We start from the raw sequence: 26,214 nt of genomic DNA on the forward strand, positions 1-26,214 counted from the left end.
AATTCTCTACCCTTGCAGAAATCACCCTGGCATTCTCCAAACCCTCACTCTTGACAGTTCTGTTTATTCCACATCTTCTCTGCCAATCACCAAGTAATGGCTGCACTGCTATGGGTGCCTAATGGGATGGAGCCTTTTAACTGAGGAAAAAGAAATGGGTTGTTTCCTAAACCACACTCACCTCTCTGCTGTCCTTCATTCAACCACTGCGAGAGAGATCAGGAGGCTGGGGTGAGCAGGGCAGTTGTGCTTCAAGAGCTGCTGTTGCTTGTCTCAGGGAGCCAAACTCCAGTAAGGATGTGCTGCTGTGGAGGAAACCTGGAGAAGGAGCCATATACTATGGAAGAAAGAAAGAGAAATGAATGAGAACAGGGAAAGGACAAAGGACAGCACTAGAACTGACACCCAGCCATGGCTTAGCAGCAGTGCCATCAAGGAATACAGGCACTGCCCACCCTTGATCATGAAAACTTGAGTTTTGACAGATATACACATGTAGATTTTGAGAGCAGCTGGAAACAGGCTTCAAAAAGAAGACTCAGTATAGATAATGCAAGGCATAGTATCTTCTTTACTTGAAAGACAGCTAGAATAGCAAAGCTAGGAGCAAATTAAACCCTAATGTGTATTTCTATAAACAAGGTAAAGAGGAAAAAAACATGTACCTCCACAACCCATAACACCTTTATGATACAAAGCAATTTAGGAATGAATGTACCAAATTTTCTGCAGATAAGCCAGTCAATCATTAAAATAATACATCAAGAGTAAGTCAAAGAATATGCTTCTATTTCTTTGTGTGAGCAGATAATACACTAAAACTTGTCAGAGACCCTGGGTAGAAATGAGTCACACAGCAGGTAGTTACAGCAACTTGGAGCTGCTGACATATTGAGAGGAAAAGGGTCATGCATAGAGGCAGAAAGTATAATTTCTAATGACCCCATATATTTCAGTTATTTGATATTTTATGAAAAAAGGTATAGATTTTATTACTGATATTATTTTGATACTTCTGTTGCCAGAATAACAAAACAAGTAATGCTGTCTTTGAATCTGTTCAACAATTAGCTTTTGCATATTAAAAGTTGAGCAGACTACACAGCTACCTAGAGCCCCTTACATCTTCCAAAAGGACAGAAAGCTTTAAAGGATCACTTGATAACAGTCACTTAAGAGATTCTTGATCCTTGTCTTTTGTGAATGAGAGGCAGAGAAAGCCTTCAAAGGCCACGTTGAAACTCCCTCTAAAACGGTGAGTTGATGACAAAATCAGTTTTCAAATGTTAGGCTGTTATCATTTTCTGTAGCATTTGATCACGGCATTTCACAGTTAGTCAGGTCATTCAGCACTGAGGACTTGGTCACTAGAGATAAAAAACCTTAGAGAGCTTTCCTTCTCAACTCTGTAGTAATGAATCTGATAAACATAAAAAATCTGTCCCTTTCCTGTATCTGGTGTATTCTAAAACTCCTCAATGAGTAAACTCAGCACTACGGGTACTAAGACGTGGCACAGCCATCTGAAATCTAAGTTAAGTTTTCAGTATCAGGAATTTGAGAAGTGATCAACTGCGCATTCTCAGTTAGAAAACCAATACATCTGATTTTTGTGCTTTCACTACAAGGATACCATTTACAATTCTCCAGCAGCTTCAGCTTTAACTAGAGTTCATATGCCTTATTCAAAACATAAGATGGTCTACAGAGACATCTAAATAGGCTTTTCTGACTATAGATCAGTAACAGCTTCATTTATTCCAGTTAGTTTTTGTTGGAACTAGAAAACACAGGAATTTGCCTTGGTAAAGATGAGAAGTTTAAGCTGTTCAAAATGAGACACAGCGTGTTAAAAACAAACAAACAAACAAACAAACCCACCACAACAACAAAAACCAAAAACTATTACATACCACACAGGGTCCTCAGCCCTCATTCAAAAGTGGCACATTTGTCAAGCTCTTCCAGATTCCCTCTCTGGCACCCAAGTACTCCAAGGAAGCAGTAAGCTACACAACATACTCATCAATCAACATTCAGACATTACAAGTGTTACAAAGCCAGACAGTGCTGTATTTGAGCTTGTGAAGGTTGTGATCAGCTGTGAGGGATAAGGATGCTTTCCAGTTTATCTGCATCCTTTCTCTGTGAGAAAGTATCATGAAACAAGTGTGGCTGCAGTTTGTGTCCTCTGTGTATATTATATTGTAGGATGTGCTCACCCCATCCAGCAAAATTAGCATTTCTTTGGTACCTCAGACAGGCCCAGGGCATCTCAGGAAAGGATCCTGTGGTACTCTGTAGACAAGAACCTTTGCAGAGCTCTGAAGGGGAGCCAGATGAACCACAGAAGATGTCTGCATGAGCTGGCAAGCAGAACACAGGATAGGGTTACACATCCCTAAGTGGGATCACACAGCAGTTGCTCATCTCCCAGCTCAGGGGTTCACTGTGGCTTTTGACCTGCTGCAGCTCATTCAGTTCCAATACAACATACCCACAAGCTTTCCCAGGAACCTACACTTTGTACATGGGGCATGGAAAGGAAGAGCCAGAGCACAAAATGCAGATTGTGCTTTCACAGGGTGGAAAAAAAGATGCATCATCCAAATAGACTAAATGAATATCAAGAAATATTTTATTGTACATGTAATCAAAATTTAAAAAACAGACAAGGAGGAGCAAAGGACAGACTTATCTAGATTCTCTTAACTATGCAGGGTACAGAAATACAACTAGGAAAGAATTAGCACATATTAGTACCCTTTGCTCCCCTTCCCTGCCCCAAAGGAAGAGGTTACACAAGCGAGATATGTAATGCTTCCAATCAAGGCTTCTCAGTAATTGCACACTTGAGCTGACACAGTTGAAGTATTTTCAGTTTCATGAGAGAGCGTGTGCCTTCAAAATAGTTGTTTATAAACAAAGCTACTCTCTGTTTAGTGGTTTGTGAGCATTACTCATTCAACACCAAGAGTATACTTAAAAGACTAATGATTTAGTGGCCTTAATTGTCATTATATCTGAACCAACACTATCTTTAAGTATATCAATTATAGAAAATAGATTCCTTAGGCAGTAAAGAATATATTATCTAGTGGCAAAAACATAATGTAAAGAAGCAGAGGAAGTATTCACAGGGAAGGGAGGGGGGAGCTGTGTGCTGAGCAGGGGCACATTGAATAATCAGAACTAAAAAAGCTGAGTTCTGGAGTGCTAACTGCAGACAAGTCCCACCTCAGCATCATGGGTATAGGTTTCAGAATGCCTGGGTTGAAAAATATGGTACTCATTGCACATCTACATCAATCTCCCAGCTTAACCCACACCCTAGATCCTCCTAGCCTATTACAGTGAGATATTAAACATTTCTAACACTGTAATCAATGTTCTACCTTACAAGCTGCAAGGAAGAAGGCTTCTGTCCTCTTCCAGAACCAGACAGAACAAAGTCTGAAACTGAATGCAGAAAATTATCAGAGCTTATTCACCCCTGCAACACTTCCTTTCCTAGTTTAGAAAAGTGAAGGCCTTAGAGCATAAAGCTGCAATTGCTCTTCCAGTACAAGCTGATTTTCTCTCAACAGCTTAGAAATAAACCTTCCCAAAAAAACTAAGATATACAGCATGTAGCCAGAGTTGAATCAAATCAGCATGACAAGTGCTAAATCCTGGACTGAAGGCAAGACAAGTTTTGGGATCCCCAGAAAAGATGGTTTTGTTTATTCTTCAGCGGCCCAGTAAGGCTAGCAAATAAAAAACTCTTCACAAAACTTCCAGAGAAGGCCCACGGAAAAGCAGACAAAGTAACAGTAACTATCATATTCTGAATTCTAATGCCCTTTGGAGACAATCAGATTTTTGGCTTAAAATGCAAGTGAATCATGACGTATTAATGATCTTAATCTATTTCAGCCTACAGCATGGTCCAATGCAGATTATTAGTGTCAAGTTACACATCTATGACTTGAATTCACTAACACTCATAGCACCACTTGATTGTTGCTGTAAGTAGACAGTCTAATCTTCAACTCTTCTGTCAGAAAGAGCATATTACCTTTGATAATTGTGTAACACCACCTATTCCAGGCCAGCTGACCTACCCTTTTTTGTCCTCACACATATTGTATGTGTTTTCAGAAAAATCTTAACAGCTCCAAGCTTAAACTCTGTGACATATGACCTTAGCTTCCAAAGTTACAAAAGAAGTTCTTTTAAGTATTCAAATGTAGGAGATTTACTCAACTGACAGACCCATTTACTGACAGTATCTCTCACTAGTTATTTCCTTTATGTGCCAACTGCACAGTCATAAAAGCCTCACAGCTCTTCTTCATACTTCTCAGCTTTGAAACAGGAAAGGATCGATATAGGTGTCTCAGGATTAACACTCCTAGGTGCAGGAGAAAAGCAGCTGTTCTGTACCTCAGAAATTATTGCTCAGTATTTATCGGTTTTAAGCAACATCAAGACAGTATTGAATTCATAGTGTACTTTAGCAGAGACAGGTTCCCTAACATTAAAGAACATCAGCCTCGCCACAGAAAAAGATCCCTAAAATCTAGCTGGCCATTTTTTCTTAACTGCTCCTTGAAACAAGGCAGATTTGTTTAGGTTTCCATTCTAACAACATTACAGTTGTCAAAGTACATAGCTCATACCTGTGGCCAGTCTTTAGAGTAGGTGGGCTGCATGTTTTCATAACTACAGAAGTTTATCAGCTATGCCAAAACACTACATAAAAACTCCAGGATTGTTTGCAGACTCACCAGCTACCTACACAGAACAGCTGTTCCACGAAGTGATTTCACTAACAACTGAACTTGAAGACAAACACTACAAAAAAGCCAATAAAGGATCTTGTGTGATCAAAGATTCTTTTACTATCTCATCTGAAAGAAGCTACCTTCCAGTTTAAACTATATCCTCCTTCCATAGGAATAACCAACATACCTTTTGGAGACAATTTAGACAGCAACTGCTCGAAAACATTTCAACAGAACTGCTTTTTGGAAGAGAGAATAAGTTATTTTACTATTTGCACAAATTGAATTTACTACACTCATTTTACTGTGGTAATGTTTTAGCTACAAGGCATCTGTACAAGATATATCAGCAGAGATAGCACATTGTTAACACCACATATGTAAACCGAGAGACAACAGGTCCTTCCATCCAGGTGTCATATTGCAGATAAACCGTTTATGTCAGTCCCAGAGGCTGCGGAACCACACTTCAGCACCACGGAGATTCCCGGGGAGCCCAACAGAAAAGCTGTGCTCTACAAAGGTGACTGTCCATCCTGGAACAGCAGCAGGAGGAGAACCAAGCAACCAGTGTTTGCAGTAATATTCTGAGGAGGATTCCATTCATTTGGTGGATATTGCTGTACATAAGGTGCATAAACCTGCCACAGAGGAGATCAGCGGGAAGAGAAGCCAGTGGCAAGGCTACAGCCAACTACTGGCGTCATGTCCCAGATCTGGAAGAGAATTGTGGAGAATTACACAGCATTACTGTCAGACTCACAAGTCTTTCTGCAAGAGGCACAGAAGCAAACATAAAGACATCCCTGGACACAAAGTAACAACTCCTTTTCAATCTACACTTGAGGAAAATCTCATAGAGTTACATCAGCCTTACAACCCAAAAGCCAGATTTGGGGCTCAGGAGTCTTCTTGCACTTCTGTGTAGGTCTGTTTTAAGAAGTGCTGTGCAGTTTGTCACAAACATGCTTAGAAGAAAACAAGGACAGGATGGCACAGTCTCAGTTCTGACATGCATGGTGAATGCAGAGCTCAGGCACAGCAAGATTCTGTATCAGTCTGAGCTCCATGTCACTGCCTCATAACAAGGGCTTTCAGGGGCCATGCTCCAAGCCATGGAGCTCAGAGCAAAGGAGCCTGCACACTTCCTCAGCTCTGTGCATTTAAGGCTGCTGGCAGATTCTCCTGCTGCCCACGCCTGCTGTGTTTGTTCAGAGACACAACAGTAACAGATCCAACAGCTGCACTCCATACCGTGGAGTTACAAGTAATTTCCTCATTTAGCTGCAGAAGAACAGCCTAGCAAATACAATTCCTTCTTCCCACAATAGATACCTTATAGCAACAGTCATCAGAAAGAAAGAATATACAAAAATGAGCTCTCTATTAAATATCTCTTAGAAATGCAGGAAAGAGATGCAGCAATACCTTCACAATCCGGTCGCTCCCACAGGTCACCATTAGCCCTCTGGAGATGTCCATGGACATGTGTGAAATGTTGTGTTTTCCTTCATGAAAGGTTGCCAAGGAAGTACGGCTGCACAAGAACAATTGAAATGAAAGCCAGCCATCAGATAAAGCTTCATGGCATCATTACAACAGTGCAAAATAAACATAAAAGAAAATGAATTTGCTCAAGTACTAATAAGTTAATTCCAAGAACTGCAATACCATGTTAAAGAGGACAGAATTAAATCAGTAAGTTATGCAAAGGCACTGCTTGTGGAGTTGTACAGGTGTGACATTTCCTGGCCTTCTGCAGCGTGACTGTTAATAACACTACAGCAGAGTGGGAGACTGAACTAGCAAATACTTCTACTCCTGGCTAACAAAGTCAAGCTCAGGTACATTTTTCCCCTACTGGCTACAGAAGCCAACTATGGCACACCACTTTTCAAAAAAACCCAACCCCAAGCAAACAAAAAGCCCCAACAACACAATAAAAACCCCAAACACTCCCAAAATTTTCACATCTGATTACACAGTTCATATCAAGAGAAAAGGGATTCCTTCATTTCTAAGACAAGTTTAATGAGACAGCAAATTATGTATAACCTAATTTCCTGGCATGAAGAAAATAATGTTGAGCTCTGAAGAATATTCCCAAAGTTTTTCAAAAATGAACTAATACATACACAACCTGGCAGCTGTAATGTATTGTCTGGCACTCACTTAGCAATTTTAGATGCAATCAATAGCTTTTAACTAAACTGAAATGTTGAGATAAATATATCTCAAGTCTAGATCTGGGGTCCTAGAAAAGAAGAACTACAAAGGATAAAAATGTTGTAATCTCATATCTGATCCAAATGTGCTTGCAGAGGCAGATGGAGATCTCTGCCATCACAGTGCTTTCAGTTGCCAAGGCATAACAACAGAGAGTTAGCTCAGTGTGTTCTGTAGCACTGTGTGTGGATGTGGAGCAAGTATTACAATTTATTACTCCCTAATACTCACTCTTCATCCTTGATCGACTCGAAACAGGAATCACAGACACGGACCTGGAACTCAAATCCCATGATTGGGTAGCTTGACCGTTTGGTGCTGCACTTGCCACACACTGCTTGCCCACATTTTCTGCAATGATGCTTCATGAAGGAAAAAGAAAATAAACAAATAAGTCACTATACTGTGTCACTTGACCATGATACCAAGTGTCCACTGAGCAACAAAAACATCAAAGCTTCTGTTTTGCGACTGTTAGAAAGCAACTTGTTAGGAAATGCCCTATTTCTTCAACCAAAGACCAACATCTCTGGAGTTCTGAGCAGTCGTTGGGATCATTAATGGATTTATCTCCATACTCTCTGTGTATATCCTCTTCTGTCCCTTCTCAAAGAAAACTACCTGGAAAGCTTTACATTCTGGTGCAGTAAGAACAGAGCCATTAGGGCTTCACTGGAGTGAGCATCTACATGCTCAGTTAAATTTGCCATTTTACACAACACTTGAGGATTAGCTGTCCATAGTTCCAAAGCATAGGAACATTCAGAGAAATCCAACAAAGCACTCCTAGCACAGCCTGCTTGGGCCTGTGACAGAAGTTTGATGCAGCACTTTTCACAGAATTTGGAAATGTGTTAGCAGTGCCAAGAAGATGTAACTTCTCAATATACCTCACTTCAAACCAGCAAAAATACCAAGACTTGAAAAGATCTACCAGCCTTAGTGGTCTTCTGTTTACATTTTGCTCAAATGCTGAAGTACAGCTAAGCACCGAAATCAGGCATCTCACCTGTCTCAACCCTATTGTCTTTGAGTCCCACATTTGCTTTATATTCCAGAAGAAAGGCTGTTCACACTTCTGACAGGAATCACTTTGTAGCCATTGAGGAGCCTACAAAAGAGCAGGAAATGTAAGCAATCAGAATAGTTTTCCCTCATACAACAGTCAAGGAAGTTTGTTTTAAGAACTCAAAGTAAAGTTTTACTTGGAAAGATGCCCTGATTCAGTTCTGGACATTACAACAATAAATTGCCTAGAGCATAGTACAAAGAAAGTTTAGCACAAAAATCCCAAACCCAAGAATACAGTTATTGGTTTCCTACACCTTTTAAGCCTACAGGAGTATGTTATGTTACTGCCTTAATAAGAAAACTCATTCAAACATCTAAGTTACTAAACCTGCTGCAGGCATTTAAAGACTGATGCTCTGGTTGTCTGGATGGTTTTTAAGGACCAGTGTAGTCCAAACTGTAGAAGCTATGAGGCAGTAATCCTCTCTAAGAAAGGAGGTGTCCAGAAGTAAATTCTGTGAGTAATTATCTTTTCTACTTTTATGGGATTGCAGTTTGAAATAATTAGGAACTCATCTGCATTTTCCATCCTGCCCACATGTTCGTTAAGCATTCATTCTCCCACCCACAGACTTTTCCTGCCATAAATGGACTAGGCCAAATGAAAATAGAGCTTTTACACATTTCAGCTCTCTCAGATACTTTAATTGAACATCCCTGTAAGAGACAGAGAGGCAGAATATTTTTAGGACATAGACTTGAACTTGTATATTCTATACGGCTTTATACATCTCATGAGGAAGTCTCCCTGAGACTTAACAGGAGGAAACCTGGAACAAGAAAGTAATTTTTTTTCAATTCACTTACATTGCTGACAGTAAGAAAACAAGAGTATTCTCAGTTGCACCACCATGGATATGAACTGATGCAGAAAGAAAGTGTATGGCCAAGTCAACTGCTGTGTACTGAGATCTTCACAAAAAAATGTTGCCTGGGGACTGAACTTCTGCCTTCTGAATTGCATCTCAAAATCTGCCTCTCACTTCTTCACCTGCTTTGATACAAGTTGTTCCAGAAGCAAAGGCCACAGCCATTCCAGTGAACATGTCTCTTTGAGATAAAGCTCTAAGCAGTCCCAAGCATTTCCTGCACTTTTCCTGTCCTGGGAACCCATTTACTACAATGAGCATGGACAGCCACTAGAACAGAACAGGCTTCAATATTATCATTCAGCTTTGAAGTGCCAGACAACATAGGGAAAGCGACCTGCAAAACTGCCTAAGGAAAGTCACATTAGTCTCTGAAAACAGAAAAAAAATACTCTTTGCCCTATGAGATGAACTTACCTCTTCTCGGCTGATATCCATGTTCCAAACAGCAATTCCCCCATCGGCTGAACAGGACACCAGCTGCCGTGTCAGCTGGATGTAGCAGATAGCCTGCACCTTGTCACTGCCAACAAAGCACACACTTTTTACCCACAGGCATTTAAACAAAGCTTGCTTTCCCAGCAAACACTGATTTATCCTTGTAAATAAAGCTACTGAGGAAGCCCAGAAGTGGTTTCCAGTTTGCTAAGCCTCCTAGGCAGAGCTCTGAGGATGAGTGAACAAGATGCTGTCACCTGAGCACTGCCCTAGCATCAGGATGCTGCTGAGAGTGTTCTTACAGGCCTGACCAGAGTACCAGTACAGTTCCATGTTAACACTTGCTGGCAGTAAGCCCTGATGGTGAACTGAGTGCCAACTGGCTCAGAGTGCCAACTGGCTCAGAGTGCCTGTGCAAATACTCTTCTGTGTTTGCAAGGAGAACCACTTGTCAAAACAGAGACAACTGGAAAAATAAAGAGAAATAATTTGTTTCAAGACGCAACTAAGTAGCAGACAGAGGTTCCACTTTTGCTAACAAATCACAGTAAGTCAGGCTGCAGCTGCAAAGCAAAGTATACACTCACCAGTAAGACAATTTAATCCTAAAGAAAGTAATGGCAAAACAAAAGTCTGCCCAAAGAAATTAAACAAAAAAATCTGACTAGTATCAAACTGCTTTGCAACATCTACATTGAATTAAGAAGTCATTCTGCTTCTCAGAAGAATTTAGTTTCCCATTCAGTATAAAGAGAACCTAACTGTTACAAGTCTTCACCAGGACACAAAAGGCAGCAGTAACAGCAGTATAAAGTCCTCCAGTCACCGACTTCAGTTACTTTCTTGTAACCAAAATCCTATTGTTAATTCTTTAGCCATAAAACTAAATCCTCAGGATTTAACAAAAGTTCTAGGGCTAAGGCTATCAGTCTTGATCAAAGGTGGATGAAGTAACCTATGGAATTAGACAAGAGGAGAACACACTATACAAATATCTTTAAATATATACAAGATCTCTAGTGCCAGTGCATTTCTAACTAGAATATATCTTCCATGGTGAACTGCCTGTCAGACTGAACTGGAGCTCTACATTTAAAAATGGCAGCTAGTGTGAGGTCTCTAAAAATTAAGAGCTGATTGTGACAGACAACTACCTCAACTTCAGAGGAGGGGAGACTTGACATTTTCTGAAGTTGAGAGACTACACCTGTAATTCAGCCAATCAATTATCACTTCTGATAGAAAGACAGAGGGAACAGGAACATATTGAAGCTTATTTTATATGTGTATATGAACATGCTTATACATAAAGGTTCTAGCCCTCCTCTCACAGGCAACTCAGTGCAGTATTTACAATACAGACATATGCAATTTTTACAAAAAGGCCAAACCAGATGATTTAGGATTTTTACCCACCTCTTTCTATAAACTATTTCTGTGTTACTTCTAAACCATGGTAATAACATATTAAACATAAATAAGAGAAGAGATTAATCAGTAAGGCTTTCCTAGTGCTGATTATCCTTCTTTCCCTTCAAAGTACTCAGGGTTCTGCAAAGAGTAACCATTCACAATTCAAATATCTTGCCAGGCTATTTAGTCTTCTTTGGACACTGTGTGTTCATTACAGGACATGTATGAAAACCAAGAGTTCATTACATACTGATGTCCCTGGAGCAGCAGCGTTCGCCCCTTCCTTCCACCAATATCCCACATGATAATGCTGTGGTCAGAGGCGCCTGAGAAGAGCAGCTGTTGGACAGGATCCCACCACAGTGAAGTAATACTCCCTAGGAAAGAACATTCTGCAGTTAGATATAAGGGACTGGCTCCCCAACACAGCGATGGCCTCCTGGAGCATTAAAGGGAAACCTGTGGTACTGCCTTACTCCAGTAACATATTGAAAGCTTTAAGGCAAAGGAAGCAACATCCAACAGCAAAGTGCAGTCCTGAAATAGAGGCAAGGAGTACTGGACAATAGAACAGATGTCCCTTAGAAGACAGATATAGCCTAAGCCAGAAAGCCTGAGTTCTGCCCCTTGTATTTAGGTAGGTGATTTTAAGAGTTGCCAGGCTGCCATGTGAGCTTTGGAATACAGAAGTACTAACACTTACCAAACAGCAACCAGCATCTACAACACACTGAGGTGCTTGGTCAGTGGTTGCAGCGCAGCTCACAGTACTCTCAAGTAAAGCAACTCCCTCACATAACTGTTTACAACCTTAAAATATCTGGACTAAGAAACAAAGTGACAACTTCACTGCTGTTAGCAAATCTGCCAGGACTCACTAAATTACAAAACTAGATTTCAGAAGGCCCAGTGTGATTGTGAATTAGGGATAGAAAGAAATGAATCTTCTGACGGTAGCATTCTTATACAAAACCCATACCCACGGTAACCAGGAGACTAAAGGAATAATTTTGTTACTCATGACACCTATAGTTGTGAATTTGGGACATTTTATTCCCTTGCAGAGATACTTCTCTTTAAAGAATCCTTCCATTGCTCAGCTGTCATCAAAAGCCTTGTTAGTCCAAAACCAAGATGATGAATGGTAATTAGAGCCCAAATCAGTTCCTTCCAATGCTCTGAAGCAAGAGATTTTTTTTTGCCTCCTTTAGGGCTATGCTGTTTTCAAGCTGACCCATTTGGAAATAGCATGTGCACCAAAAAGGCATTAACTTTGAATATTAACTCAGCATTATCTCAACAGAGCAGGCTGTTATACAAAATTAATTCTGGAAACTGAGAACAAACTTTGAAACCATTTAAACTGCAAAGCAAACACTGCTTGTTTATGAGGTCCCACTTAGCAAGAGCTAGAAAGCAAACAAGATGAAATCAGACTTCTGAAGTCTGTCAAACACAACTGCACTCAAAGAGGAATTAGATGCCACTTAAGTTTAGAGTTACTAGATCTTGATAATATTACACAAATATGGCAGAGGAAAAAAGGTTACACATCATCTGATTTGCCTTAAAAGAAGGAAAAGAGATGAAATAACTAGTACTATACTAGTTGAAATAATCTTTTATGCTAGTTCAATTCTTATTTTAAGGATCACAGTCCCCATAAGGAAATATATGAGCCAAAGTTGGCTGCTGTGTGGACGGCACTGCTGAAGTTGGTTCTTGGAAGCCCATCACAACTCAAGTGACAGAACACACACTATAAGAAAGTGCCACACACACATACTGCTTTCAGACTAACTGCAACATCTACGAAGAAGTTGCATTTGAACACAGACCAGTGCAAAAGTATGGAGAGGCAAAGGAGTCTCTAGGGCCAAGAGAATTATTTTGATCCAAACAGAAACAGAAATTCTCCTTGAAAGCAGAAGAGATTTATCACTTTAATATCTCAATTTGCTTCCTACATTCAAAACCAGCTGTATCATTTTGCAGTCATCTGTAGATCAGGAGTCTACCCAGCTTTAACAAAGCCTACTCTATACTTTCAGCTGTTAAACAAGGCAGCCTTCTCCAGTGGGTCAGACTCATGACCCAGTAGTTCATCCCTATCCACATGCAAACTGTCAGCTGATTTGAAAGTTGCCAGTACCACATGGGAAAAGGAACTGTCTTGTTTATTTTTCTCAGCATATTATTAAGCTGCACATTATTCTGTGATTTGCATTCTTGCCTTACTTATTGCAGCAGACTGGACCGTATAATGTCAGGGACCACCTGATTCTACATTCGACATAAGGATTTCAGCTGTACTATAGTGGATGAGATATTTGCCTCAGACTAGGCAGTTTCTCCAATGGTAAGGAGACTAAAGTTTTTAAAGGTGGCCATCTAGTGGAGAACTTGTGTTTAACTGAATGCACATGTTTACTGTACTATTTCATCTATAATGAAAATACCTGTCGCTATTTATAAGGCTAATATTTCCCTTCAGCAAGAATGTGCTTGTTCTTTAACAGGAAGTCAAGTACAGCTTTTGACAGCTTGTGACAACCACTACCCTGGACTGGTTTTTCATGCAGTATCTACCCTTAAGAGGCAGATATGCAACTGAACATTTCACCCCAACTTACAAAGATGTACCGGATCTGGGACAAATGGCTTTAAGACAAAGAGTTACTTTACCCTCATGCCCTTTGAAGGTTGTGATAACTGAGCAAGTATTCTGCTCGAGCTTCAAAAGAGTGATCTGTCCAGAATAATCACCAACGAATGCATGCTGAGTTTCATGATCATATCTGAACATCAGTCAAGGAGAAGCTTCATTTGTTCTAAGAGTATTTTATGTGATTGAAACAGTTGGCTAGAGAGTCTAAAAAAAATTGGAAAAGAACATTTTAATACAGCAGATAAATATTTACATAATTATTTCTAAAGTGGTTGGAGACTGTTAATAAACCTTTTTGATTCCCTCCTTCTCATCACACTTTCCTACATGTGCAAATAAAAATGTATAGAAAGAGAGAGAGAAGAGTTTTAGAAAGCCACTGGAGAAAGCCATGAGATAATCCATGCCATAGTTTAAGGCAAGCCAAGTAGCTTCAGGCCATTTCTAGCAGATATTTACAGAACACACTCATGCTTGTCTACAAGATGCCAAAACTCATCAGGCTACTTACTGCAGCGCAGAGCTCTCTGCAACCATTAAGAGCACCTCATGGACACTGGGCAGAATTCAGTCATACCTAGTATCTTCCCCAGTAAACCCTTCATTTTCTAGCACGTTAGTAGTTGACACCCATAGGAGAGGAAAACCAAGATACAAGGATGCTGACCCTCCACAGCAAGTTCACCTTACAGTGAAAGTACACTCTCAATGTTCTAGCTACTGCCAAGGTGAGATTGTCTCATTTCTTGTCTTCTTCTCTGGAATTCCCAGTTTACCAATGCAGGTGCTTGAGTGTGGTATTGAAAACTGAACTAATTTCAGAAAGGATTCTGTCAGTTAACACTGAGATAAAAGGCACACCACATCCTAACATGGGATCCATTAACAAGGTGGCACACTGGGTAAAAGCATTACACCTCATAACAGTTCTGATACTCTGTTTTTGCCATGGTGAACTCCAGAAACCAAAACATGGCAAGTCAATGAACTAGATAATTTTCTGCTTTTAGAAGACTTTTGTTATTCAGAATATAAGCAAGACCCATGCACCTGACACCACATTAACCAAGAGCAGTGTATATACTTAGGTGTCCTCTTGGAACCACACAAAAACACAAGCAGCAGCTAGAAAAGTGGCCTCTGGTGTCCAACAGACAAGGCTAACTTTAAAAAGACAGTCTACCAAAAAGCCCACCACCCTAAGTGAAAATGCAGAGACTTTGTCATCTGATTACATTCCAAAAGCTCTTAAGCCTTCAGGATCTTGAGATAAACAATTTACTTTCAACAAATCCTCTAACTCCCTGAACATGTGATCTTTTTTTCATCTTGGATGTTCAGGCTTGCCTTATCCTCACTAATCCAGTAAAGAATAGGCACTCTGCTGTGTTTTTCAGAAGCTTACACATCGGATCATTAACAAACAACTTCCTTCCCACAGGGAGACCAAGGACCTAGTACACACACCAGCAAGCTGGTTCTTCCAAACACAAGTCCAAAGGCAGATCAATTACAATGGATTTTCAAATGTCAAGTTCTTCAGTGGAAATTTATTTTTATATTGATATAAAAGGTCATATTCTTTTCTCCATTTTAATATTAAACTGTGCCATTATTTGCAATAGCATTAGCTATAGAAGGCACTGAATTCAGTGAGGCTCAGACTGTTCACCAGACTGCTGTGAGCTGGTCTCCAACACACAAACCAGCTGTAACCTATTCTGTGCTGCATTTAGCTGAGGTGAGCTGCACATGGAATGTTTTGTGGGACAAAGCTCCCCTGGACTCTAAAGAAGAGCAGCAAAGCAGCAGGAACCTGACAGTTCTTCAGTCAATAAGGCAGGGTCTGCACAGGTGGGAGACCTCAGACATGCAGCTGGCAACTGAGCTTTCCTCCCATCTTCATACCAGGACACAGGTATAGAGCTACTCTAGAGATGGCTTCATGTCTTCAAGAGATGTTGTTGACCTGTTTTGGCTTTTGAATCTTGCTATTTCTAAAACATTATTGCCATTAAACCTCATCCAGCAACCAATACCTTCAATTACTAAACATCTAAACTGCCACCATTAACAACAGCTAAAAAACAGTTTTAGAATTTCAAGTATTTAACTTACTTTCAAAAGCTTTGATATGTGAACTACCTTTCAAGTTACTGGGTTTGTAAGTCTTTTACATAGGGTAAAGAATGCCTTGAAGTACTTACAGCTAAACAGACAACCAGACTATCTAAGCTGCAAATGCTGCAGTGAAATGTAGTTTACAGAAAGCAAATTGTACACAAACAGATAACTACTGGTGAATAAAGTTTTAATGTACCTGGTAGCTTAAAGATAGAAAATATTAACTTGAGCAAAGACAGAAAAATTAAAGCAGTTGAAAGGGCTTTCATGATGTTTTATGCTCTAGAAGGACTCAGAGGCACAGTGGCATCTGTTGAACAAAGTGACTTGCCCAGGAAATCTAGGGGCCAGGCTATAGATACAGTCACTGCCACAAGATGCTACAGACAGACACCTCAAAATCAGGAACTAGTACAGACTGGGATTTCTGCAGCTCATGGTCTCTTCTGCTACTTAATAACACTAACAGAAATAAAGGTATTAAACTTCTAATGACAATAAGGGTTAACAGACTTGCAAGAGATGTCACTCTAGTTTTTACAGATGAAAAGTTGGGAACAAATTGAGGTAAAGGAACAAAGTAATCGTCCAGTTTAAGGGTAGGGATCATTTTTTAAAGGATACTGTAGACATGAAGCCCAAGAGGTGAAGTAATGCCTCCCCAGCATGCTCCCACTCCTGGTACACATCCAGCTGATACACTTGTCATGACCTGTGCTGATGAGCCACTCTGATGCCAGGCAGAAAGTAATAGCAGACACTCGATTCTGGTGAGCTGTGAGGAGAAAAAGATTCCAGCTATTTTTCCCAAAAAATCAAAGGTCTGTGTACTTCCATTGTAATTCAGACAGACAGAGGTTGAAGATGATATCCAGGCAATGCCCCAGGGAAATCTTTTATCATTATATTATACTTGCATCTATGGCTGGTTCCCATAGTTCTGTTTAGGATTTGCCTTCCGAATAGCTCAAGTGAACCAAACCCATCAGTCAGCTGCTGAAAGTCTTTCCCCCAGAGAGAGAGAGGATGAGATCAGCCCAGATACCCAAGGTTAAGGAACAGGCAAACCCTCAGCTTCCTCTAGGTTAGTTCAGGACTTTTGGGGAGTAATGCAACACATCTAAAAACTTGAATTGCTTTATTAAATGCATCTTTTCCTAACCCCAGACAGCTATGCTCACATTCATAATTCTAAGCATCTGAAAGGATATCTAGTCCATGGCATTCAAACTACCTCCTTCCTGTAACAGCAACCAAATCCCACCCAGCTTTGTTGAGAATGCTGCCACTGAGCAAGAAGCGACATGTGTGTCCTGGTTTGGGGCTTCTTTAGAAAGAAGCCTCCCCTGCCCCCCAAGATGCAAGTACTTCCTTTGATTAATTGTCAAATCATCTCCCCTAGGATAAAGGGAGGTTTTGTTGCTTTAAGAACAAGGTCTTTCTCTCCCAAGCAAGAACATTGCTCCTATCAGTGTCAGGGAGTCACAAGACAAACTGCACTTTGTTTTGCTACATGATCTGCAGTCTTTAAGAGCTTCCTTCAGGCCTTTCACATTAATATTCCAATTTTAACCAATAAGTGAGTTTTGTATTTCTCTAAAGGATGTGTAGACAAATGCTGGAATTAGTATAAGTATTACAATCCCACAAACCTAGTGTCCCACATATTAGAAAAATAAGCTCTTTTTCATCCCTGTTGCCCACCTAGGATGACAGAGAAGGCAAGGACTCTTATCTTGAGCTAGGAGTAACCAAGCCCATTGATTACAAGAAGTAAGGACAGAAATTGCAAATACCAAAATGCACCTTTAGAAAGCTCTTACACCAGCACTCATGTAGTACAACTAGTCCAGCTGAGCTCACTAGTTCTGGCTCATTACACTTGCAGGCTAGTGATTTAGTGAACTTAATGACTATAACTTGGATTCAGCTGTCTGACAAGGCATTTTTCTTATGGCAGTTATCCCCCAGCTAAGTGGCAACTATAAGGTCAGTCAGAGTTAAAGCATCTGGATTGGATTAACCTGTGACTGTGTCCAGCTTCCCAAGGATTGTAGATACCTTCCCTTTACAGAAATGTTAGTGTAGATAGTGGTTAACAGTTTACCTGGATAGGTCTTCACAAAGTTCATCTTATTAAAGTCCTCAGAAATATGAAACTCCTAAAAGTAAAGTGAAATTGTTAGAGGATACCACAGTGGTATAAGCAACACTGTACCCAAAAAGCAGCAGCAACCTCACAGACCAAAATTTGCATAGCAGTAGTATATCCCACAAAAAACAAGCAGCTTCTGAGGCTGGAGCAAAGCACACTGAAATACCAACTGTAAATTAAGGTGTTAAGTGAACTGAATTTTCAACAGGGAACATCCTTTCAGAATTGAGTTTGCTGAAGAGAGATTATAGAAAGTTATAAGATCTCATTTGTCCCCAGCAGGAACAAACAAAACTGTATCTTATAGTACTTAGGATTTGCACATTTGTGACTTCACAATTGTGAAGTGACAGTGTTCTCTATTTGATCCATTAGGCTAAATGAAATTTTAGATGTCTCAACTTGAATTTTCCAGTAGTTATCACTAGAATACTACAGCTCTTTGTAAGCTATTCAGAGCAGTTATCTGTAGAATCACTCTTTATTACACTCATGCAGTACCCTGGGCTCCTCATGGGGCAGTTCTTATTTTGACCTTATTTTCATAGCGAAAGGAAAGCATTAAAGCATCTGAGAGTCACAAGATTCCCCTCCTTTACCAAGAGGGCAAAAATAAAACCCAGTTTCTGTTCTGCCAAGCGTTTGCTCTCCAAGACAGGGACAGCAATTACAGCAAGAGTAGAGAAAGAGAGAAGAAAAAATTCCCAGTGAGAGACAAACACAGCCTCTTAAAATTTTAGAGCAAGTGTTGAAATTTCTACCTTATAAAAAGATCTGCAGCAAGCAAATCCAGAGATGTGTGCATGGCAGGATAGAGACAGATCCATACTCCTGGCCAGGGGCAAACCAACTGTGGTTCAAAACCCCTGTCAGAGCACTACCATGGCACTCTGCCCAGCTTACTGTACTCCCTTCAAAACAATTCCTTGGCAAAATGGAATTGTTTGGGTCCACTGCTGCCCTAATGGTTCAAGGGGCTCCTGAGGCTACCTGGCTCACATCTAGCCAGAAGAACCTTTGCTTTGCAGTCCTCCCACATACATCTCAGCTGAACTGCCAAGAAGCTCAGGCATTTAGCAGTAGCTGCATTCCACAATGAATGGAAAGAAAACAGACTGTCAGCTGCCAGCAACACATGGACAATTTGAGCAATTCTAACCTACATTCAGAAGAGAAGTCACAGCATCTTACCATGATAGCTCCATTATCCTGGCCAACAAATATCCGTCTGCTGTCATGATGATAAGCCATGGCAGAACATGGGGCTGTCAAAAAAAGCAAGCACATTACAGTATTTAAATAGAGGTATTAGGATACACATGACTTAATAAAAAGTCAATTCTTTCATTCAGGACAAAAGCTGTTTAAGTAGTTTGATAGAAACTAATCTGCATAGCTAACGTCCCTTGGAAAGACAGTTCAATTGCCATGTGTGAAGCTGAGGACAGGAACATGACTACTGTAACTCTGATACACCAACAGGAACCATATGCAAACATGATTTCCTGCCACAAGGTGCAACTCAGCAAGAGGAATTTTACACAGGCTGAAAGCTGAGCTAACAACAACAGCTGGTTACACTTAAGAACTTCAGCTCACTAAAATGATCTCAAATGCAGCCCTGAAAGAGAAAAATGCACACCTTGGAAAGCTGAGAGTATTCTTATGTCTCAACTTTCAGCTAGTGGTTAGAAAAGCTCACTTAGTTGGCAGACAAATTATTTGCCATCATTTGAGGCATGTCCAGCTGCAGATCCACAATGATTTACCTGGTGGAGGATGTGGTTCTGACAGAACACTGCCACAGATCTCACTCACCAGGCAGCTAGTTTCAAATCAAAGTTTGAGCTAGCTTTGCTGCAAAGTTCCCAAAAATCAAGATCATTGAGGGAATCCAGCCCTTGGAGAAATGAGAAGGAGATATTCCTACACACAGCACAGTCACAAAACCCATCCTATGCCTGGCCACCACTTACCAGGTCCATACTGTACTTACATGCCATGGTGTGATAGATGCTGGGCCAGTACTGGCCACTGTCTCTCTTCAGCCATACTCGGATTGTCCTGTGTCCAGGGAAGAGCAGAGAGAAGCCAGCTGTAAGTGCACCATCCCCTGCATCTGAACCACTTCATTTACTCATGGATCAGCTCCACACCCCTCAGCTTTTGTGCTACTCAACTATAATAGAGGAGCAATATAACAGAAGCAACAGTGCTCAAATACTGCTCTAACATAACAATACTAGCACTAAGAACAGGCACCCTTGGATTTGGCCAAGTTTTCTTCAAAACTATTTATACATGGAGCTTCAGTAAGTATGAAATAGAAATATTATTCCAGCTCACCTCAAAAATTGCTACAAATCGCATCCCTTTACTTCCTTCTTGGTTCTGGTTGATATAAGTCAAATTCAAACTGCAGAAACTTTCTATCTTTGGCAGAGCAAACCAGTTTGTTTATAGCAGATTAAGTGTCTTGATACATTAAAAAAATAAATTGCATTTCATTATGGAAGTCCAAGCTTTTTAATTTTTATAGCATCTCTGTGTGACTCGCCCTTCGGCAAGCCAGATACTGAATATTAATAACAGAAGCACCTCATCTTCTAGACCAGCACATTACTGTCATCTCCATCCCCAAATATTGAAATTCGTGGAGGACAGCATATCTAACTCAGTATTATTTCCTCTAAACCATCCCTCTAATCCCTCATGTAGGAATGCAAAGGACAAGCAACATTAGTTGCTGTTGGTTTGCTCTGCTTCTCTGCCCTAAATACAATCAGGACTGATGAGCCAGTCAAACGGAAACTGAAAAGCTGACAAGATGACTTGGACAGCATGCTAAGATTCTTTATAAAATTGGCTTTAGTTTGCAACTTTCCAGGACCATCTCTTGGAAGGAAAGGATAAGTGGTCTTGAGAACATTTAGCATTACACTACTCTGATGACTGTCCTGGAGGAGGGATATAAGAGTATCAGCAAGGAAGTGGAAAGCTATTGTCAGTTATAAACATTCCTACAACACACATCCAAGGGACTCTACACCAAGAAGTTAAGAGCACACATGCCAACAGGGTTAAGGCTGATTTAAATCCTCTTCAGATTCCCTCTCCAGACCATTGTTTGCCTTTTTGTTACTCTTTAAATCCAACTTCTTCATTCCTAAGTGATCTGTAAATATATGTACCTGGAAACATTGTCATGAGGCTTCACTGTGCTGTTCTGTTTACTGTTAGCTAATAGAAGTTCTGGTATTTAGAATTCTCTAGAAAAATACTGGGGGACTGATTAGTCAAACATCCTGTAGGATCAACAGTAAGGAGTTTAACAAAAAGAGCACAGGACGGGACCAGTGTCTTGCACCACAAGCAAAACTTTTCAGAGCTTTTACTGCTGAAGATACAACGGTAGCATTCTAATTTTGCAATCCATTTAAAGGCTTTTCTTTAAAACATCACTCAAAAATAAAGCAGACAATGCCCATCCTTAATGTACTACTCTTCAAAAGCTTAAAAGTAATACAGCAAGCATACACTGTCCCAAAACAATGATTTCCAGCTTTTAAACCATATTACTTTTTTTACCAGTTATGGGGCATATGTACATTAGCCCAGTCCACTAAATATTTTGCATTAAGACTGTCTCAAAAGCTATCACTTCCTCTTCACAATTATCAACAGCCTTCTTTATGTCAGTAAGTCACCTCTTCAGAAGAGCAGTTGCTATTTCTTGGTAACACAGAAGATGGGAAAAACAATGTTTTCAAGTCATTCTAATGATGCCAACTTAATAGCACAGGTTAGCAGCTATGCACCTTTATCAGCTTTTGAACTTGCTTTATAAAGCAGCTCCATCATACTCAAACTGTTCTGAACATCTCAGATGGTGGCTTCCACTCTTACTAATTCAACTCTCACTTCTAGGCCAAGTCATGTCATTATTTTTTTTTTTTTTAAATTACATTATAAGTTATCATGGTGATCAAAATCATGCATTTTTCAAAATCATGCTTTTTCAAAAGCAGACTTAGCTTCCTCTCAGTATTGTGGTGAATTACATTGAAGTACAGTAAAGGAAGCAAATTTTTCTAAGAAATTATTTAATGGAAGTATAAATTCTGCGTTGATCATCACCAGTACAGCCCCTTAATGAAGTCAAGAGCCTAAGCAAATAGCTTCAAGAGTCAGGAAAATTAACTTCTGAAAGCTTCTTATTTTGCTTTAAGTAAGATTTAGACTCTGCTCACCTCATGCTTGCAAAGATAAGCTGTCAGACAGCTTTATATCTAATTATATAAAGCTCTGACTGAGCAAAATTTGAAGAGATCGCTTAACAGTAGTCAGCAAGTGACCTGTGCCAAAATGCCACTTCTCCCTGATTCTCTCTCTTACAGACCTGTTTTTGTGATGCATCTCCTTATGTTAGGACAAATTAATTAGTGAAATACTAGTTCTTAAAGGCCTAGAGAAGTCCCCCAGTAATGCTGCTCCCACAGTCTCCTTCAATCACTGAATTGCTCTGTTATGACAACTGCCTTAGAGTCTTCAGCACTATCCTCAAAACTAATGAAGAGTCCTGTGCTCAGTACCTGAGAAGAGCTGGCTACCACTCGCTTCTCCTTAAGCAATCCCTACTGAAGGTCTACAAAGACACAGGATTGTTTGACAGCAGTCTCAGGAAGGTTTCTACTCACTAAGTAAAAATGCTGAAACTCATTAAGGAGCACCAGAGACAGATACAGACATTTTAAATTCTAGACTCAGGTCTCAGAGTGGCAGGAGGAAGCAAAACTTTTTAAAAAAAGATTAAAAATTACCTCCAAACTTCCCTAACATTCCATATTGAACAAGAAGCTGCTTTCAGCTGGACAGCATGCACATTTATAGAAGCACAATTCAAAGGGGTTTTGGCATAGGATTTTTTAATGTAATACAAAGACACTCAAAAACCATCTTCAAGCAACACTGACTGTGGCCTTACCAATTTCTAAGAGTTTTTATTGTTGTCAACTCCTTTTTCACTTACAGAGCAACACCCAACAGTGTTGGAGAAAAAACTTGGGGTGTGAGAGCAGAGACCATGCAGTGTTCCAACAGTGTTTGTGCTCCTGCTATAGAAGCTGCCCCCTGAAAGCCAGCAGCACAGATGCCAACAGCACAGGGCGGGAGAGGTGATGAAAAACCAAGAGCCAAATCCAAACCTGTTACAATACCAGCACTGCTGCACCAGCCTGTTCCCAGCACTGTATCTTTCTAACTCTTTCACACCACCAACAACTGATTTCCTATCACTGACAGTTGTTTTCCTAGCAAGAACAGAATACTGCCTCTTTTTGGTAGTTTAACTAAATCAAAAATATTTATACTGTTATCGACCTCGTTCCCAAAACAGCATTAGGAATCAGGTTTTAATCACATTGCAATGAAAGCTCAAAGACACAGCTCACAGTTTTTATCAAATTTCTGCTAAAACTAAAACATGTTTTGACCAATATTTAAGTTTCATACGCAAAAAAAAAAAAAAACAACAAAAGCTAATACTGTACTTTAAGCAGCTACTGATGGTCATCTAACACCAGAACTGAAATGTGTCAGTGACTGCAGAGTTCCTGTTAGCCTGTAATAAATACATAACTTTCATCTTTAGGGGCTTGCACAGCTTATCATGCCTCAGCATTCCCAGCTGCAGCTGAGAAACACTCCTCTTGCCTTGGCTATTTGTCTGCTGAGGGACACACTGCAACAATTCCCAACATTGTCTTGTAGCCAGGGTCAGACAAGATGCCAACAGGGACACAGAGTTAATAATCCTTTCTAGAGAAGTTCTGAGAAAGCTTCACAGATGGCAAGTGTCCTGCTGAAAAATCCAATTGGGAAAATTAACTCCTTGTCTCCTGCAGGTACTCTTGCTTCTTTTTTCATCTTTAAAACTTAAAAAAAAAATGTAGAATTTTGTTGGCATTAACAGATCTACTACAAATTTTTTTGCATCCTCTGAAAAAATAAAACCATTACTTTTCATTCTAGGAAATATAATTCAAAACAGAAAGAACTACAATGAATAGTTCTAACAAGAGAATAATCTACAACATTCACAGAGAATGTTTGTGCACCAATGTTTTCCTCACTACTCGACTTGTAAACACATTCCTCTGGCTGGTTATTATGAAATATTTGACAGCCTTAGCTGCATTAAGATGTAATAAAAAAATACTTTAGCCCTGCTCTCAGTACACACAACAGCTCTTTTGCTCCTTGTACTCTGCACTTTGCTGCCAGTAGCATAATCAGTTACGCAGTATTAACACCTACACCCCACCTGTAGTGAGCAAACAGGGGAGCACTGTTTGACAACATGTTGAACTGTAGGTGAAAGCTTTGATGTACTGTAGGAGGTATCCCAGATTACAGGTAATACAGTACCACAGTTTCTGAAAGTTTAAAGGTTTAAGTAATTTCTCACAGTAAGGCAGGTGACAAATTCAGCCACGAGTCCACAGACTCAGTTGGAAATTACACACACTAAAAGTGGGTGGTGGCCTCTGCTGTCCTGGCACAGGTCTGTATCTGACATCAAAACCTGCCCAGATAAAGATGCAGCTCCATCCCTGCCTCTTATCAGCAGTCTAAGCATGCAGACTGCTTAACCTTCGGCATCAGACCTTGAGTTTAAACACTGGCACTGTCTGCCACAGGCAAGCCTCTGCAAGCCTGTACCATGAAACTCTGTGAGGGTTGAACTCTGATATGGAGTCTTAAAAATCACTATTTCCTCTTGTATCCTTCAGGAAGTCCATCAAAGCAAACTGAACACAAACACAGACAATGACACTTAAGTGACTCGAAGGAAAGGAAGCTGCCCATTCCCATCCAAAAGCTGTTATCCAACATGTACTGCACAAAACCATCTCCACAGGAAGGGATGACACAAACCAACTAGACAGCTGATCTGTTTGTACTTTTTGACCTAAAAATAAATGCCAGAAAACCCAGTTCAGATAACATCGTTGCTCTGCTGATTTCCAGCACTCAGACGCTCCTATTTCTCACAAAGTCAAGCTTTTCAAACAGAAATTCATGCAAATATTAATGCAAATTTAGTTTTAGAAGTTTTATAGTATAACAGTAAACTTATCTCTGCACCAAGCTACACCTCAAAGGCTTTTGTACTTTTAACATTGTTCTTTCAAACGGGGCCACAGTTTCTTAAGAAGCAACTCCCACCTCTCTTCACATTTAAGAGTCACTTTCCACACAGCACGGGTGAAATTCCATCTCTCGCTATACACTGCAGACCCCTCACCGCTCCCTTGGCCACAACCCCCTGTACCACCCGCTTCCTCATTTCCACTTTCCCTTCACCTGAGTTCATCTCTCTGCCTAACGACATCACCAGCTTCTGCGGCAGACCTTTCACAGGCCACGAGAGCCAGTGCCGAGAAATAGGGTTAGACTCTGAAGACACTTTTCGCTTCCAAGCAGAAAGCGCCGTGCTCAGCAGCTCATCACCCCCTCTCCCCTCAGATCTGCCAACTCACTCCCTGAGTCGAGCCAGAGGGAAGCAGGTTTGGGACCTGCACACCGAGCCATCAGAACGGGCTCGTTCCGACCGGAGCAGCTCGGGGAGCTCCAAGTCTCCTGACAGGCAGGGGAGGCGGTGACACACTGCGAGTGTTTCAGCCAGCAGAGCGGAAGGCCGAGGAAAACACAGTCCCTCCCTCCTGATTCTGCTCCTAACCTCTGCAGGACCCATTCACACACAGGACGGGCCGTGCTGTTCCAGCTGCTCCGCGGGGGCAGTTCAGCACAGCAGCTTCTCCCCGCCGGTGGGAAAGCGTCACCCCGCGTCCCGCACCGGCCGGGCCGAGCCGAGCCGATCCTCCCTCACTGCTGATGGCACCTTCCTCCCCGGGAGCGCGGATTTCCTTACGGCTGCAGCACCGAGTCCCTGCGCGCCGCAAAGGCACAGCGCACACACGGATTTCCCTCAGCAGCCCCCGCTGCCCCGGCTCCCACTCCAGCCCCGCGGCCCGGCCCTGTCCGGCGGGGAGCGGGCCCCGGGTCACCTGTCCTCGCCGGCCGTGATGACGCCGTCCTCCTTGGGGATGAGGAGAGCGGCGCTCACGGCGTCCTGGTGCCCCTCGACCTTGCTGAGCAGGACGGGCCGGCGGCTCTGCGGCCGCGAGTGAATCTCGGCAGCCATGGCCCGTAACGCTGCGTGTAGCGGCGCCGCCCCGCCGCGCCGAAGTGTCCCGAGTAGCGGCGCAACCCCACCGCGCGCCGATGCCGTCACGGGCGGGGGCGGGCGGCCGCCAGCCGTATTCGCTGGAATAGAAGGGCCGAGGGCGGCCGTATTTCATAGAAGAGCGGAGAAATCAATCAGTCCGGCCGTGGGGGCTCCGGCCGCCTGCCCGGGGCGGGACGTGTCCCCTCCGATGTCCCCTCCGGTGTCCCCTCGGGTTCAAACACGGGTTTCTGTGC

General features: G+C 41.4%; 1 protein-coding gene across 1 annotated transcript; it reads right to left on the bottom strand.

The window, feature by feature from the left end:
• Positions 1 to 2,620: 2,620 nt before the first annotated feature.
• WDFY1 (WD repeat and FYVE domain containing 1) lies at positions 2,621 to 25,982 on the bottom strand. Its single transcript, XM_066326260.1, has 12 exons — positions 25,800 to 25,982; positions 19,727 to 19,794; positions 18,922 to 18,995; positions 17,683 to 17,737; positions 16,200 to 16,350; positions 13,469 to 13,581; positions 11,034 to 11,160; positions 9,350 to 9,455; positions 8,002 to 8,103; positions 7,224 to 7,354; positions 6,195 to 6,303; positions 2,621 to 5,482 (listed from the first exon to the last, which is right to left on the bottom strand). Exons 1-12 carry the CDS (start codon positions 25,934 to 25,936, stop codon positions 5,423 to 5,425), a joined length of 1,233 nt encoding a protein of 410 aa, XP_066182357.1. The 5' UTR covers positions 25,937 to 25,982; the 3' UTR covers positions 2,621 to 5,422.
• Positions 25,983 to 26,214: the final 232 nt, after the last annotated feature.

This window comes from Sylvia atricapilla, chromosome 10, assembly GCF_009819655.1.
Source record: "Sylvia atricapilla isolate bSylAtr1 chromosome 10, bSylAtr1.pri, whole genome shotgun sequence".
NCBI lineage: Eukaryota > Metazoa > Chordata > Aves > Passeriformes > Sylviidae > Sylvia > Sylvia atricapilla.

Bases quoted from the DNA above. Each gene is read 5' to 3' on its own strand.
- WDFY1 (XM_066326260.1), bottom strand. From the start codon at position 25,936: ATGGCTGCCGAGATTCACTCGCGGCCGCAGAGCCGCCGGCCCGTCCTG. The intron at 19,795-25,799 runs GTGACCCGGGGC...CCCTGGACACAG, and splicing joins ATCACGGCCGGCGAGGACAG to GACAATCCGAGTATGGCTGA. The intron at 13,582-16,199 runs GTATCCTTTAAA...ACTGATGTTCAG, and splicing joins TCTTGGGCTTCATGTCTACA to ATATGATCATGAAACTCAGC.